At 43.5% G+C, this 17,027-nt stretch overlaps 1 protein-coding gene across 2 annotated transcripts in view; it reads left to right on the forward strand.

The window, feature by feature from the left end:
* Positions 1-17,027, forward strand: part of LOC112223726 (alpha-1,6-mannosylglycoprotein 6-beta-N-acetylglucosaminyltransferase B) — a 45,906-nt gene that overhangs the window by 8,719 nt on the left and 20,160 nt on the right. For both annotated transcript variants that reach the window (XM_042305321.1, XM_024386885.2), the window contains exons 4-7: positions 4,117-4,246; positions 4,417-4,547; positions 10,966-11,030; positions 11,198-11,371. In XM_042305321.1, the coding sequence (XP_042161255.1) occupies positions 4,117-4,246; positions 4,417-4,547; positions 10,966-11,030; positions 11,198-11,371 (500 nt within the window). The remainder of the gene's footprint in view (positions 1-4,116; positions 4,247-4,416; positions 4,548-10,965; positions 11,031-11,197; positions 11,372-17,027) is intronic.

Consider the following 17,027-nt stretch of genomic DNA (forward strand, 5'->3'; position numbering starts at 1 on the left):
TAAAAAATCAATTAAAATCCTTGCACTAGGTGCATGTAATATGGAAAATGAACGACCATAATCACTCAATTCAACAAAAATAGATGGCGTTACGTAATCTGTTGATGGTAATGATGCAATCTGATATTTTATTTTAGGACAGGGCCTGATTGGCTTTGACATTTACAGTATGATGTGTGTACAGGTGGTCCATACAGGGGTTTCCATTTGGAATGTTTGATTCATTACATTATTTGTCCATGTCTCAGAATTCAGTGTATTTCTCACTGTGCCATTATAACATGGACTGTGAAAAAGGATGTGAATATTATATTCCATGGGTATGCTCTTTTACTGTGCAATACAGTATGTTACCAGATCAGGGCCAGGATTTCCCCTGACCATGTGACCTGACCAAAGAAAGAGAGACTCTGGTCACATGATAACAGAATAGATCCTGACTATATACACTGCTCAAAAAAATAAAGGGAACACTTAAACAACACAATGTAACTCCAAGTCAATCACACTTCTGTGAAATCAAACTGTCCACTTAGGAAGCAATACTGATTGACAATAAATGTCACATGCTGTTGTGCAAATGGAATAGACAACAGGTGGAAATTATAGGAAATTAGCAAGACACCCCCAATAAAGTAGTGGTTCTGCAGGTGGTGTCCACAGACCACTTCTCAGTTCCTATGCTTCCTGGCTAATGTTTTGGTCACTTTTGAATGCTGGCGGTGCACTCTAGTGGTAGCATGAGGCGGAGTCTACAACCCACACAAGTGGCTCAGGTAGTGCAGCTCATCCAGGATGGCACATCAATGCGAGCTGTGGCGAGAAGGTTTGCTGTGTCTGTCAGCGTAGTGTCCAGAGGATGGAGGCGCTACCAGGAGACAGGCCAGTACATCAGGAGACGTGGAGGAGGCCGTAGGAGGGCAACAACCCAGCAGCAGGACCGCTACCTCCGCCTTTGTGCAAGGAGGAGCAGGAGGAGCACTGCCAGAGCCCTGCAAAATGACCTCCAGCAGGCCACAAATGTGCATGTATCTGCTCAAACGGTCAGAAACAGACTCCATGAGGGTGGTATGAGGGCCCGACATCCACAGGTGGGGGTTGTGCTTACAGCCCAACACCGTGCAGGACGTTTGGCATTTGCCAGAGAACACCAAGATTGGCAAATCCGCCACTGGCGCCCTGTGCTCTTCACAGATGAAAGCAGGTTCACACTGAGCACATGTGACAGACGTGACAGAGTCTGGAGACGCCATGGAGAATGTTCTGCTGCCTGCAACATCCTCCAGCATGACCGGTTTGGCGGTGGGTCAGTCATGGTGTGGGGTGACATTTCTTTGGGGGGCCGCACAGCCCTCCATGTGCTCGCCAGAGGTAGCCTGACTGCCATTAGGTACCGAGATGAGATCCTCAGACCCCTTGTGAGACCATATGCTGGTGCGGTTGGCCCTGGGTTCCTCCTAATGCAAGACAATGCTAGACCTCATGTGGCTGGAGTGTGTCAGCAGTTCCTGCAAGAGGAAGGCATTGATGCTATGGACTGGCCCACCCGTTCCCCAGACCTGAATCCAATTGAGCACATCTGGGACATCATGTCTCGCTCCATCCACCAACGCCACGTTGCACCACAGACTGTCCAGGAGTTGGCGGATGCTTTAGTCCAGGTCTGGGAGGAGATCCCATCTGGACAAGATCCCATCTGAGAATGCTGTTCATCGACTACAGCTCGGCATTCAACACCATAGTACCCTCCAAGCTCGTCATCAAGCTCGAGACCCTGGGTCTCGACCCCGCCCTGTGCAACTGGGTACTGGACTTCCTGACGGGCCGCCCCCAGGTGGTGAGGGTAGGCAACAACATCTCCTCCCCGCTGATCCTCAACACTGGGGCCCCACAAGGGTGCGTTCTGAGCCCTCTCCTGTACTCCCTGTTCACCCACGACTGCGTGGCCACGCACGCCTCCAACTCAATCATCAATTTGCGGACGACACAACAGTGGTAGGCTTGATTACCAACAACGACGAGACGGCCTACAGGGAGGAGGTGAGGGCCCTCGGAGTGTGGTGTCAGGAAAATAACCTCACACTCAACGTCAACAAAACTAAGGAGATGATTGTGGACTTCAGGAAACAGCAGAGGGAACACCCCCCTATCCACATCGATGGAACAGTAGTGGAGAGGGTAGCAAGTTTTAAGTTCCTCGGCATACACATCACAGACAAACTGAATTGGTCCACTCACACAGACAGCATCGTGAAGAAGGCGCAGCAGCGCCTCTTCAACCTCAGAAGGCTGAAGAAATTCGGCTTGTCACCAAAAGCACTCACAAACTTCTACAGATGCACAATCGAGAGCATCCTGGCGGGCTGTATCACCGCCTGGTACGGCAACTGCTCCGCCCTCAACCGTAAGGCTCTCCAGAGGGTAGTGAGGTCTGCACAACGCATCACCGGGGGCAAACTACCTGCCCTCCAGGACACCTACACCACCCGATGTTACAGGAAGGCCATAAAGATCATCAAGGACATCAACCACCCGAGCCACTGCCTGTTCACCCCGCTATCATCCAGAAGGCGAGGTCAGTACAGGTGCATCAAAGCTGGGACCGAGAGACTGAAAAACAGCTTCTATCACAAGGCCATCAGACTGTTAAACAGCCACCACTAACATTGAGTGGCTGCTGCCAACACATTGACACTGACACTGACACTGATTCAACTCCAGCCACTTTAATAATGGGAATTGATGGGAAATGATGTAAATATATCACTAGCCACTTTAAACAATGCTACCTTATATAATGTTACTTACCCTACATTATTCATCTCATATGCATACATATATACTGTACTCTATATCATCGACTGCATCCTTATGTAATACATGTATCACTAGCCACTTTAACTATGCCACTTTGTTTACATACTCATCTCATATGTATATACTGTACTCGATACCATCTACTGTATCTTGCCTATGCTGCTCTGTACCATCACTCATTCATATATCCTTATGTACATATTCTTTAACCCCTTACACTGTGTATAAGACAGTAGTTTTGGAATTGTCAGTTAGATTACTTGTTGGTTATTACTGCATTGTCGGAACTAGAAGCACAAGCATTTCGCTACACTCGCATTAACATCTGCTAACCATGTGTATGTGACAAATAAAATTTGATTTGATTTGAGATCCCTCAGGAGACCATTCGCTACCTCATCAGGAGCATGCCCAGGCATTGTAGGGAGGTCATACAGGCACGTGGAGGCCACACACACTACTGAGCCTCATTTTGACTTGTTTTAAGGACATTACATCAAAGTTGGATCAGCCTGTAGTGTGGTTTTCCACTTTAATTTTGAGAGTGACTCCAAATCCAGACCTCCATATGTTGCTAAATTGGATTTCCATTGATAATTTGTGTGTGATTTTGTTGTCAGCACATTCAACTATGTAAAGAAAAAAGTATTTAATAAGAATATTTAATTCATTCAGATCTAGGATGTGTTAATTTAGTGTTCCCTTTATTTTTTTGAGCAGTGTACATATACTCAGTGTACAAAACATTAGGAACACCTCCCTAATATTGAATTGCACACCCTTTTTTCCTCAGAACCTCCTCAATTCATTGGGGCATGGACTTTATAAGGTGTCGAAAGCATTCCACAGTGATGCTGGCCCATGTTGACTCCAGTGCTTCCCACAAATGTGTCAAGTTGGCTGGGTGTCCTTAGGGTGGTGGACCATTCTTGAGACACGCGAGAAACTGTTGTGTATGAAAATCCTAGCAGTGTTGCAGTTGTTGACACACTCAAACCGGCGTGCCTGGCACCTACTACCATACCTCCTTCAAAGGCACTTAAATATGTTGTCTTATCCATTCACCCTCTGCATGGCACACATACACAATCCATGTCTCAATTGTCTCAAGGCTTAAAAAACATTTAACCTGTCTCCTCCCCTTCATCTATTCTTATTTAAGTGGATTTAACAACTGACATCAATAAGGGATCATAGCTTTCACCTGGTCAGTCAATGTCATGGAAAGAGCAGGTGTTCCTAATGCTTTGTAGACTCAGTGTATAATATCAACTTTCTGTGCTGTCAATCATCCCCCAGGTCACCATGGTAACAGCGTGCGAAGACTGGCTCTACGCTTAGAGGCTCTGAGCTCTCAGGTGCAGAGGCTAGCGAGGGAGAGAGACACTCCCCAGCCTGCTAAAGAAGAACTTACTAACCTTCTGCAAAGGTACATCTACACTTCTAACACACATCCACACTCAGACAAAGTAGTTAAAATCATGTTATTGGATATTCAATACATAAATTCAACATTATATCAGACACACAGCACTGAAACTACATTTTTCTGATGAGTCTCATGTGGGTGTGTATGTGCGTAATTGTGTGGTCACCCAGTCTCCGGCAGGACCAGGAGGGCTTGGTGCGGTCCGTGGAGCGAGAGCTACAGAGAATGGCCCAGAAGCTGGAAAGCCTCGGTCATCAGCCCCACACACCACGACCACAAGACGACCACAGACCGCAGACAGGTAGGACCACAACCAGCCCTGGTCATAGCCTTTCTCTAACTAGTAATAATACAATATGGTTCTTTAGTAGGCATACATTTATTATCAAAAGCAACTTACAGTACAGAGGGACCATGCAGGAATCAAACCCCAAATTTGGAACCACAATGGAACTACATCATATAACATTATCTAGAGAAGCTTACCATAACATAGACCTATAATTACAGTTGGATCTGTGTTGCTCAGATGGTAGATCATGGCGCTTGTAACACCAAGCGTTGTGGGTTTGATTCCACTGGGGCCACCCGCATGTAAAATGTCTGCATGCATGACTGTAAGTTGCTCTGGATAAAACCGTCTGCTAAATGGCATATATTATTATACACTGAGTATACCAAACATTACAGTGGCATGTGAAAGTATTCACCCCCCTTGGCATTTTTCCTATTTTGTTGCCTTACAACCTGGAATTAAAATAAAAAAAATTTTTTGGGGGGGGTTGTATCATCTGATTTACACAACATGCCTACCACTTTGAAGATGCAAAATATATATTTTTGTGAAACAAACAAGAAATAAGACAAAGTCATTACTTCGTAGAGCCACCTTTTGCAGCAATTACAGTCTCTATAAGCTTGGCACATCGAGCTACTGGGATTTTTGACCATTCTTCAAGGCAAAACTGCTCCAGCTCCTTCAAGTTGGATTGTTTCCGCTGGTGTACATCAATCTTTAAGTCATACCACAGATTCTCAATTGGATTGAGGTCTGAGCTTTGACTAGGCCATTCCAAGACATTTAAATCTTTCCCCTTGAACCACTTCGAGTGTTGCTTTAGCAGTATGCTTAGGGTCATTGTCCTGCTGGAAGGGGAACCTCCGTCCCAGTCTCAAATGTCTGGAAGACTGAAACAGGTTTCCTTAAAGAATTTCCCTGTATTCTATCACAGTGCCATCCATTTTGTTACCAAAGCCCCTTATACCACCCACCACTGTGACCTGAATGCTCTAGCTGGCTGGCCCTCGCTACATATTTGTCGCCAGACCCACTGGCTCCAGGTCATCTATAAGTCTATGCTAGGTAAAGCTCTGCCTTATCTCAGCTCACTGGTCACAATAACAACACCCACCCTTAGCATGCGCTCCAGCAGGTATATCTCACTGGTCATCCCCAAAGCCAACACCTACTTTGGCCGCCTTTCCTTCCAGTTCTCTGCGAACGAAATGCAAAAATCGCTGGAGACTTATATTTCCCTCACTAACTTTAAACATCAGCTATCTGAGCAGCTAACCGATCGCTGCAGCTGTACATAGTCCAACTGTATTGCCTACCTCACCCCCATATGTTTTTATTTACTTTTTTGCTCTTTTGCACACCAGTATCTCTATTTACACATCATCATCTGCTCATTTATCACTCCAGTGTTAATCTGCTAAATTGTAATTACTTTGCTACTATGGCCTATTTATTGCCTACCTCCTCACGCCATTTGCACACACTGTATATAGACTTTCTTTTTTTTCTATTGTGTTATTGACTGTACGCTTGTTTATTCCATGTGTAACTCTGTGTTGTTGTTCGTGTCGCACTGCTTTGCTTTATCTTAGCCAGGTCGCAGTTGTAAATTGGAACTTGTTCTCAACTAGCCTACCTGGTTAAATAAAATAGAAATTTAGCGCCATCCATCATTCCTTCAATTCTGACCAGTTTTCTTGTCCCTGCTGATGAAAAACATCCCCACAGCATGATGCTGCCACTACCATGCTTCACTGTGATGGGATTGTGTTCTAGGGATGATGAGAGGTGTTGGGTTTGCGCCAGACATAGCGTTTTCCTTGATGGCCAAAAATGTCATGGAAAGGTGTTCCTAATGTTTTGTACACTCAGTGTATATATATATATATATATATATATTATCATAGAACGTCATACCAGTAACATAGCATATAATGTATCATATTATAGCACATTAGTGAAGATGCAATGACTACATGCTTTTATTGGAGTTGGCACCTGATTAAGCCAATGCAGCCAGTCTCCCCATTACACCACAATAAAACTATTGGTTGACTATAGCGCTTTAGAGATTGGCTGGAGGGACTCTGATATTGTTACTCGAGGCCGCAGTTCAGGGCTGTGCAATAGTTCAAGTTCAAAGATTAACAACATAGTGAAGTTAATAGCCTGGGATTCTAGAAGGGATGGTCGTTGGCCAGTAGGGGTCAAAGGTGAGAGACTACAGGTGAATATGATGGAGGGAGTCCTTAAGGCCGATGAATAAGGGGTTTAACAAGTCCCAGAGAGCTAGCTATGCTGGCGGAGTGTGTGTGTGTGATTGTGTGTGTATGGTGGTGTGTGTGTGGAGCAGCCACTAGTAGGAAAAGGTTTACGTCCCCCCCCGGAGAGGTGTCAGGTGGGAGTCGGGTTACTGGCCGACCCTGCCACGTGAGGACGGATGGAGGGAGCTGGGGAGGGAGGCAGAAAGGGATAGAGCGAGAGGGATGGAGAGAGAGAGTGAATGAAAGAGAGAGGAGGAGGGAGAGGGAGAGTGAAGAAAGTGAATGCTCACAAACCCTGAATAAGGTGATTCATACAACGCAGGCCACACAACCCCCCCCACACACACACACTTCTCACCACGAGCAGCCCACCCTCCTTCCCGACCCGCCTCTCTTCCCCTCACATTACCTCAGACCCCATAAAGAGCGATCAAATTACCCAGGAGTCCTTTCAATGGCCTGTTGACTCGTACGTGTGTTTTTTCAGATGCTGATTTTTTTTTTCATCTTCTCATCAGCTTTTTCGGGCTTCGCACCTTGGCTGTGACTGGGATTTTATTTTATTTTCTGCCCGTTTTACAAGGTTGTTTTACACAGCTACGGCCTGTGTGTTTTGGCACGGTCTGCATTGTAAAGGAGAATGTTTGGGGTGGGGTAGGCAGGTGGGTTAGGTGTGTATGCTTGACATTTATGTGTGTGTGTGTGTGTGTGTGTGTGTGTGTGTGTGATTGACACTAGGGGGAAGAAGGTGGAGTGCTTACGGGAAGGGGCCTCTTTGGGAACACAGTGGGTTTCTTCTCATGCTATAGAATGCTACACTGTAAAAAAGCCAATTTAACCAATTGCTCAATCAGCGTTATTCTGAGTTGGGTAGACTTTGAAAGGACACCAAATTCAGCTAATGCGTGTTCAAAAAAAGTTTCACTCAACAAACTTTTCTCATAGTGAGTATAAAAACTTGTTGAGTCGAATTACTAACTCATGTTTGCCTTTGGAAGGCAACACTGTATGTTGGTTCAGCTATTTGCCCAAATGTTGAGGAAATTCATAATCCTATTGCAGCTGTTGCCGTACAATTGTACGTTGGATCAACAAACTGCTGCATCAAAGCTGGGACTGAGAGACTGAAAAACAGCTTCTCTCTCAAGGCCATCAGACTGTTAAATAGTCATCACCCGGTTACTCAACCCTGCACCTTAGAGGCTGCTGCCCCATATACATAGACATGGACTCACTAGTCACTTTAATAATGTTTACATACTGCTTTACTCATTTCATATGTATATGCTGTATACTATTTTACTGTATTTTAGTCAATGCCACTACATTGCTTGTCCTAATAGTTATATATTTCTGAATTACATTCTTTTACTTTTAGATATGTGTGTGTTGTTGTGAATTGTTAAATACTACTGCACTGTTGGAGCTAGGTACACAAGCATTTTGCTACACCCCCAATAACATCTGCTAAATTAATCAATTTTAGAATAAGGTTGTGACATACCAAAATGTGGAAAAAGTCAAGGGGTCTGAATACTTTCCAAATGCACTGTATATGGTCATTTTTATATATATAGGGTAAAGTTGCAAATTTAATAACGAGGACAGCAATCCCTTTTGCTCCCCGCACTGCATGGTCGTAGCAGGAGAAGAAGAGAAGCTCACTCTGAGTTGGTCAGAACCATTTCATTATGAGATGGGGGGGAAATCCAAACTTGTGCTATATCCAATTGGCTATGTCATAGATCTTTTTTGTTTGTTGAATTTTACCCCGTGTTTCTCCCCAATTTCGTGGTATCCAATTATTTTTAGTAGTTACTATCTTGTCTCACCGCTACAACTCCCGTAAGGGCTCGGGAGAGACGAAGGTTGAAAGTCATGCGTCCTCCGATACACAACCCAACCAAGCCGCACTGCTTCTTAACACAGCGCGCATCCAACCCGGAAGCCAGCCGCACCAATGTGTCGGAGGAAACACTGTGCACCTGGCAACCTTGGTTAGTGCGCACTACGCCCGGCCCGCCACAGGAGTCGCTGGTGCGCGATGAGACAAGGATATCCCTACTGGCCAAACCCTCCCTAACCCGGACGACGCTAGGCCAATTGTGAGTCGCCCCTCGGACCTCCCGGTCGCGGCCGGTTACGACAGAGCCTGGGCGCAAACCCAGAGTCTCTGGTGGCACAGCTGGCGCTGCAGTACAGCGCCCTTAACCACTGCGCCACCCGGGAGGCCCTATAGATCATTTTTAAAGATAAATATTGATACATTACTAGCCCAAACACTTTTTTTAAATCAAATCGCTTTGATTCGTTCCTCTAATCAAACCGAATCGCACCGAATCGTTTGAAATTAAAACGTATCGTTCCTGCATCGGGCCCGTGTATCTAAATACATATCCAATTGTTCTTGAAAGGGGTGGGCATGGTTTTGAGCAAACATACATTCATAATTTTACTCAACAAGCTTAGTAAAATGTAGCTCACGTCAAATAAAATGTTATTGGTCACACACTCATATTTACCACAATAAGTAGAGTGAATTTTGGCCCATTCCTCCTGACAGAGCTGGTGTAACTGAGTCAGGTTTGTAGGGCTCCTTTCTCGCACATGCTTTTTCAGTTCTGCCCACAAATGTTCTATGGGATTGAGTTCAGGACTTTGTGATGGCCACTCCAATACCTTGACTTATAGCCATTTTGCCACAACTTTGGAAGTATGCTTTGGGTCATTGTCCATTTCGAAGACCCATTTGCGACCAAGCTTTAACTTCCTGACTGATGTCTTGAGATGTTGCTTCAATATATCCACATAGTTATCCTACCTCATGATGCCATCTATTTTGTGAAGTGCACCAGTCCCTCCTGCAGCAAAGCACCCCCACAACATGATGCTGTCACCCGTGCTTCACGGTTGGGATGGTATTCTTTGGCTTGCAAGCCTCCCACTTTTTCCGTTTGGCCATAACGATGGTCATTATGGCCAAACAGTTATTTTTTGTTTCATCAGACCAGAGGACATTTCTCCAAAAAGTACAATCTTTGTCCCCATGAGCAGTTGCAAACCGTAGTCTGGCTTTTTTTATGGCGGTTTTGAAACAGTGGCTTCTTCCTTGCTGAGTGGCCTTTCAGCTTATGTCGATATGGGACTTGTTTTACTGTGGGTATAGATACTTTTGTACCTGTTTCCTCCAGAATCTTCACACGGTCCTTTGCTTGTTGTTCTGGGATTGATTTGCACTTTTCGCACCAAAGTACGTTCATATCTAGGAGACTCCTTCCTGAGCGGTATGACGGCTGCGTGGTCCCATGGTGTTTATACTTGCGTACTATTGTTTGTACAGATGAACGTGGTACCTTCAGGTGTTTGGAAATTGCTCCCAAGGACAAACCAGACTTGTAGTCTAGAATTTTCTTTCTGAGGTCTTGGCTGATTTCTTTTGATTTTCCCATGATGTCAAGCAAAGAGGCACTGAGTTTGAAGGTAGGCCTTGAAATACATCCACAGGTACACACCTCCAATTGACTCAAATGATGTCAATTAGCCTATCAGAAGCTTCTAAAGCCATGACATAATTTGCTGGAATTTTCCAAGCTGTTTAAAGGCACAATCAACTTAGTGTATGTAAACTTCTGACCCACTGGAATTGTGATACAGTGAATTATAAGTGAAATAATCTGTCAGTAAACAATTATTGGAAAAATTACCTGTTTCATGCACAAAGTAGATGTCCTAACCGACTTGCCAAAACTGCAGTTTGTTAACAAGAAATTTTTGGAGTGGTTGAAAAACAAGTTTTAATGACTCCAACCTAAGTGTATATGAACTTCCGACTTCAACTGTATGTAATGTATTGTCATAGATTTAAATTTTATCTGGGAAATGTGCAAATAAGGTAGATTTAGTTTTCAAGTTGAATTGTACGTTCACTCAACTTGAGAATGTATGTTAGTTCAACGATATGCCCAATGTTAAGAAAACTCACAATCCTATTGCATCTGGTTGCCTTACAATATGCATGTTGAATCAACATTTAATTTTTACAGTGTAGGAATCGAGTGCTGATTCAAGTTTATTACCCACTGAGTACTCTGAGCAGCACAGAGGTTGTTGGTAAAATAAAGTATAATTATATATATTATCACAATCTCTTTTGTCAGGTCTCCGTGAGGTTTGTGAGGTTCCCAAGGACCCTGTGTATCCCCACTGTGCTGAGAAAGTTGAGGTGAGTCACAACACAATTAGTTGACAGTTAATCTTGTAAATGCTAAATCTGTTTTTGTTGTTGGGCCCATGAAGTCAACATTTCTCCTGTTACTGTTGTCCCAAACCTATTTTTCTGTCTCTATCTCTTTCTTTTCGAACACAAACACTTTGGCGTTACATTCCCAGTTCCTGCAAGCCCATTGGGACTCAGACCTCTGCTATGCTTTCTACGGGGTGGATGGTACCACCTGCTCCATCCTGACCTACCTGAGTGAGAGAGAAGATTTCTGTCCCCCACACCCTGGAAGAAACCATTCAGCACCACCATGGCACCAGCAACCACGCACCCACAAAGAGAAGGTAGCTTTAGAACAGGTTGAATGTCACTTGGCATAGGTATTATGACTATCAAAATATGTAATGGAAAAACAATGTTTATGGACTTCACTGAACATATGCTGACGGTTTTAGTAGCCTTTTGTCGAGACATGAAATTATCTTATTATTTTTTATTTAAGCACAGAGTCATGCTGAGACCACTGTCTCTTTTGCAGAAGAGCCCTGCATTTATTTATTGAAACTTTATTTAACTAGGCAAGTCAGTTAAGAACAAATTCTTATTTACAATGATGGCAAAAGGCCTCCTTCGGGGACGGGGGATAAAAAAAATGATCATAAAAATAAAGGACAAAACACACATCATGACAAAGAGACAACACTACATAAAGAGAGACCTAAGACAACAAGATAGCAAGGCAGCAACACATGACAACACAACATGACAACATCATGGGAGCAACACAACATGGCTGTAGCACAACATGGAACAGTAGCAGCACAAAACATGGTACATGCACAGACAACAGCCCAAAGGCAAGAAGGTGGAGACAACAATACATCACGCAAAGCAGCCACAACTGTCTGTAAGAGTGTCCATGATTGAGTCTTTGAATGAAGAGATTGAGATAAAATTGTCCAGTTTGAGTGTTTGTTGCAGCTTGAGCACATCAATAAACGACAATGACAATATACAGTGCCTTGCGAAAGTATTCGGCCCCCTTGAACTTTGTGACCTTTTGCCACATTTCAGGCTTCAAACATAAAGATATAAAACTGTATTTTTTTGTGAAGAATCAACAACAAGTGGGACACAATCATGAAGTGGAACAACATTTATTGGATATTTCAAACTTTTTTAACAAATCAAAAACTGAAAAATTGGGCGTGCAAAATTATTCAGCCCCTTTACTTTCAGTGCAGCAAGCTCTCCCCAGAAGTTCAGTGAGGATCTCTGAATGATCCAATGTTGACCTAAATGACTAATGATGATAAATACAATCCACCTGTGTGTAATCAAGTCTCCGTATAAATGCACCTGCTCTGTGATACTCTCAGAGGTCCGTTAAAAGCGCAAAGAGCATCATGAAGAACAAGGAACACACCAGGCAGGTCCGAGATACTGTTGTGAAGAAGTTTAAAGCCGGATTTGGATACAAAAAGATTTCCCAAGCTTTAAACATCCCAAGGAGCACTGTGCAAGCGATAATATTGAAATGGAATGAGTATCAGACCACTGCAAATCTACCAAGACCTGGCCGTCCCTCTAAACTTTCAGCTCATACAAGGAGAAGACTGATCAGAGATGCAGCCAAGAGGCCCATGATCACTCTGGATGAACTGCAGAGATCTACAGCTGAGGTGGGAGACTCTGTCCATAGGACAACAATCAGTCGTATATTGCACAAATCTGGCCTTTATGGAAGAGTGGCAAGAAGAAAGCCATTTCTTAAAGATATCCATAAAAAGTGTAATTTAAAGTTTGCCACAAGCCACCTGGGAGACACACCAAACATGTGGAAGAAGGTGCTCTGGTCAAATGAAACCAAAATTGAACTTTTTGGCAACAATGCAAAACGTTATGTTTGGCGTAAAAGCAACACAGCTCATCACCCTGAAAACACCATCCCCACTGTCAAACATGGTGGTGGCAGCATCATGGTTTGGGCCTGCTTTTCTTCAGCAGGGTCAGGGAAGATGGTTAAAATTGATGGGAAGATGGATGGAGCCAAATACAGGACCATTCTGGATGAAAACCTGATGGAGTCTGCAAAAGACCTGAGACTGGGACGGAGATTTGTCTTCCAACAAGACAATGATCCAAAACATAAAGCAAAATCTACAATGGAATGGTTCAAAAATAAACATATCCAGGTGTTAGAATGGCCAAGTCAAAGTCCAGACCTGAATCCAATCGAGAATCTGTGGAAAGAACTGAAAACTGCTGTTCACAAATGCTCTCCATCCAACCTCACTGAGCTCGAGCTGTTTTGCAAGGAGGAATGGGAAAAAAATTCAGTCTCTCGATGTGCAAAACTGATAGAGACATACCCCAAGCGACTTACAGCTGTAATCGCAGCAAAAGGTGGCGCTACAAAGTATTAACTTAAGGGGGCTGAATAATTTTGCACGCCCAATTTTTCAGTTTTTGATTTGTTAAAAAAGTTTGAAATATCCAATAAATGTCGTTCCACTTCATGATTGTGTCCCACTTGTTGTTGATTCTTCATAAAAAAATACAGTTTTATATCTTTATGTTTGAAGCCTGAAATGTGGCAAAAGGTCGCAAAGTTCAAGGGGGCCGAATACTTTCGCAAGGCACTGTATATACAGTTGAAGTCGGGCGTTTACATACAGTTAGGTTGGAGTCAATAAAACTTGTTTTTTAACCACTCCACAAATTTCTTGTTAACAAACTACAGTTTTGGCAAGTCGGTTAGGACATCTACTTTGTGCATGACAAGTAATTTTTCCAACAATTGTTTACAGACAGATTATTTCACGTATCACAATTCGAGTGGGTCAGAAGTTTACATACACTAAGTTGACTGTGCCTTTAAACAGCTTGGGAAATTATGTCATGGCTTTAGAAGCTTCTGATAGGCTAATTGACATAATTTGAGTCAATTGGAGGTGTGCCTGTGGATGTATTTCAACGCCTACCTTCAGACTCTGTGCCTCATTGCTTGACATTATGGGAAAATCAAAAGAAATCTGCCAAGACCTCAGAAAAAAATTGTAGACCTCCACAAGTCTGGCTTATCCTTGGGAGCAATTTCCAAATGCCTGAAGGTACCATGTTCATCTGTACAAACTATAGTACGCAAGTATAAACACCATGGGACCACGCAGCTCTCATATCGCTCAGGAAGGAGACATGTTCTGTCTCCTAGAGATGAACGTACTTTGGTGCCAAAAGTGCAAATCAATCGCAGAACAACAGCAAAGGACCTTGTGAAGATACTGGAGGAAACAGGTACAAAGTATCTATATCCACAGTAAAACAAGTCATATATCGACATAACCTGAAAGGCCACTCAGCAAGGAAGAAGCCACTGCTCCAAAACCGCCATAAAAAAGCCAGACTACGTTTTACAACTGCACACGGGGACAAAGATTGTACTTTTTGGAGAAATGTCCTCTGGTCTGATGAAACAAAAATATAACTGTTTGGCCATAATTACAATTGTTATGTTTGGAGGAAAAAGTGGGATGCTTTCAAGCCGAAGAACACCATCCCAACTGTGAAGCACGGGGGTGGCAGCATCATGTTGTGGGGGTGCTTTGCTGCAGGAGGGACTGGTGCACTTCACAAAATAGATGGCATAATGAGGTAGGAAAATTGTGTGGATATATTGAAGCATCATCTCAAGACATCAGTCAGGAAGTTAAAGCTTGTTTGCAAATGGGTCTTCCAAATGGACAATGACCCCAAGCATACTTCCAAAGCTGTGGCAAAATGGCTTAAGGACAACAAAGTCAAGGTATTGGAGTGGCCATCACAAAGCCCTGACCTCAATCCCATAGAAAATGTGTGGGCAGAACTGAAAAAGCTTGTGCGAGTAAGGAGGCCAACAAACCTGACTCCTTTACACCAGACAATAATTATGTTGGTCGCACAGGTCACCACCTTTGTGAAGGGGGAGTATATGGGCCGCCTTCCAGACCCTGGGGATGGTACCAGAAATAATTGTAAGGTTAAAAATGTGTGTTTAAGATTCTGCAATCAGAGGAGCCGAAAGCTGCAGCAAGGAAGGGTCAAGCAAATCAGCCCCAGTGTTTTTTACATCAATATTGTGCAAGGCGTCTGGCACATTACAAGTAGAAAGTTGTTGGAATGAAAACAAAGATTCAGCAGAAGTTGACGGGACTTCCATCGAGCCAACTAGAGGCTGGGAAAAGGGCAGGCAGTCGACTGTCTGACCAGGGTCAATTAAACCACAATTTCTTTCAAATTATAAAGCCTGCCGAGATAAAATGCTGATTTAGAAGCACTATTTATCTCATCTTTCTCAGTAATGAGACAACTTGCTTAGTTAGGGAAGGAGATGAATTTCCACGCTACAGTGCATTAACTGTTTTCCGAAATTTCACCACAAGCTTTCTTTATTGAGGAAGTGCATCTATTTCTCAATGGCCGAAAAAGCTGCCAATCAGCTACAGAGTCAGCATTTCTTGATTTGTCAGCATAACTAGATCTGAAAGTTCTATAGAGAACCAAGAATTTGTTCTATTTCTTACTCTAAGGCGTTTACAGGGACTGTTTTTCTGCCAGGGAGATAAAAATGAATGAGAACAATTCTAGAGCTAATTCAGGGGCAGGCATGCAGCTAATAGAGATGTCAGAGTAACACACATCATGAAGAAAAGCTTGTGGGGAAAAAAATTACAAATCTACAGTGACTTCAGAAAGTATTCACACCTTGACTTTTTCCACATTTTGTTGTGTTACAGTCTGAATTTAAATGGATTACATTTAGATTTTTTTTTTGTCACTGACTTACCTACACACACAGAATGTTTTTCAACATGTCTACAAACTAATAAAACATTTGAAGTTGAAATGTCTTGAATCAATTAGTATTCCACACCTTTGTTATGGCAAGCTTAAATAATTAATGAGTAAAAATGTGCTTAACAGTCACATAGTAAGTTGCGTGGACTAACTCTGTGCAATAATAGTGTTTAACATTAATTTTGAATGACTACCTTATCTCTGTAGCCCACACATACAGTAATTGTATCTGTAAGGTCCCTCCGTCAAGCAGTGAATTTCAAACACAGATTCAACCACAAAGGCCAGGGAGGTTTACCAATGCCTCACAAAGAAGGGCACCTATTGGTAGATAGGTAAAAATAGAAAAAGCAGACACTGAATATTCCTTTGAACATGGTGACGTTATTAATGACACTCTGGATGGTGTATCAATATACCCAGACACTACAAAGACACAGGCGTCCTTCCTTTTTTAAAACTTTTACCCCTTTTTCGTGGTATCCATTTGGTAGTTACAGTCTTGTCTCATCGCTGCAACTCCCATACGGAATCGTGAGAGGCGAAGGTCGAGAGCCATGCATCCTCCGAAAAACAACTTAGCTAAGCTGCACTGCTTCTTGATGCATGGAAGCCAGTCGCACCAATGTGTCGAAGGAAACACTGTACACCTGGCGACCGTGTCAGTGTGCATTGTGCCCGGCCTGCCACAGGAGTCACTAGAGCGCGAAGGGACAAGAACATCCCTGCCGGCCAAACTCTCCCCTAACCCGGACGACGCTGGGCCAATTGTGTGCCGCCCCATGGGTCTCCCGGTCGCGGCCGGCTGCGACAGAGCCTGGACTCGATCCAGGATCTCTAGTGGCACAGCTAGCACTGCGATGCAGTGCCTTGGACCACTACGCCACTCGGGAGACCCATGCATTCTTTCTAACTCAGTTGCCGGAGAGGAAGGAAACTGCTCAGGGATTTCAGCATGAGGCCAATGTTGAATTTAAAGCATTGTTTAATGGCTGTGATAGGAGAAAACTGAGGATGGATCAACAACATTGTAGTTACTCCACAATACTAACCTAATTGACAGAGTGAAAATAGGAAAGCCTGTACAGAATAATAATATTAAAAACATGCATCCTGTTTACAACAATGTACAATAAATGTGGCAAAGCAATTCACTTTTTGCCC

The sequence above is a fragment of the Oncorhynchus tshawytscha genome, linkage group LG24 (assembly GCF_018296145.1).
Source record: "Oncorhynchus tshawytscha isolate Ot180627B linkage group LG24, Otsh_v2.0, whole genome shotgun sequence".
NCBI classification, from domain to species: Eukaryota; Metazoa; Chordata; class Actinopteri; order Salmoniformes; family Salmonidae; genus Oncorhynchus; species Oncorhynchus tshawytscha.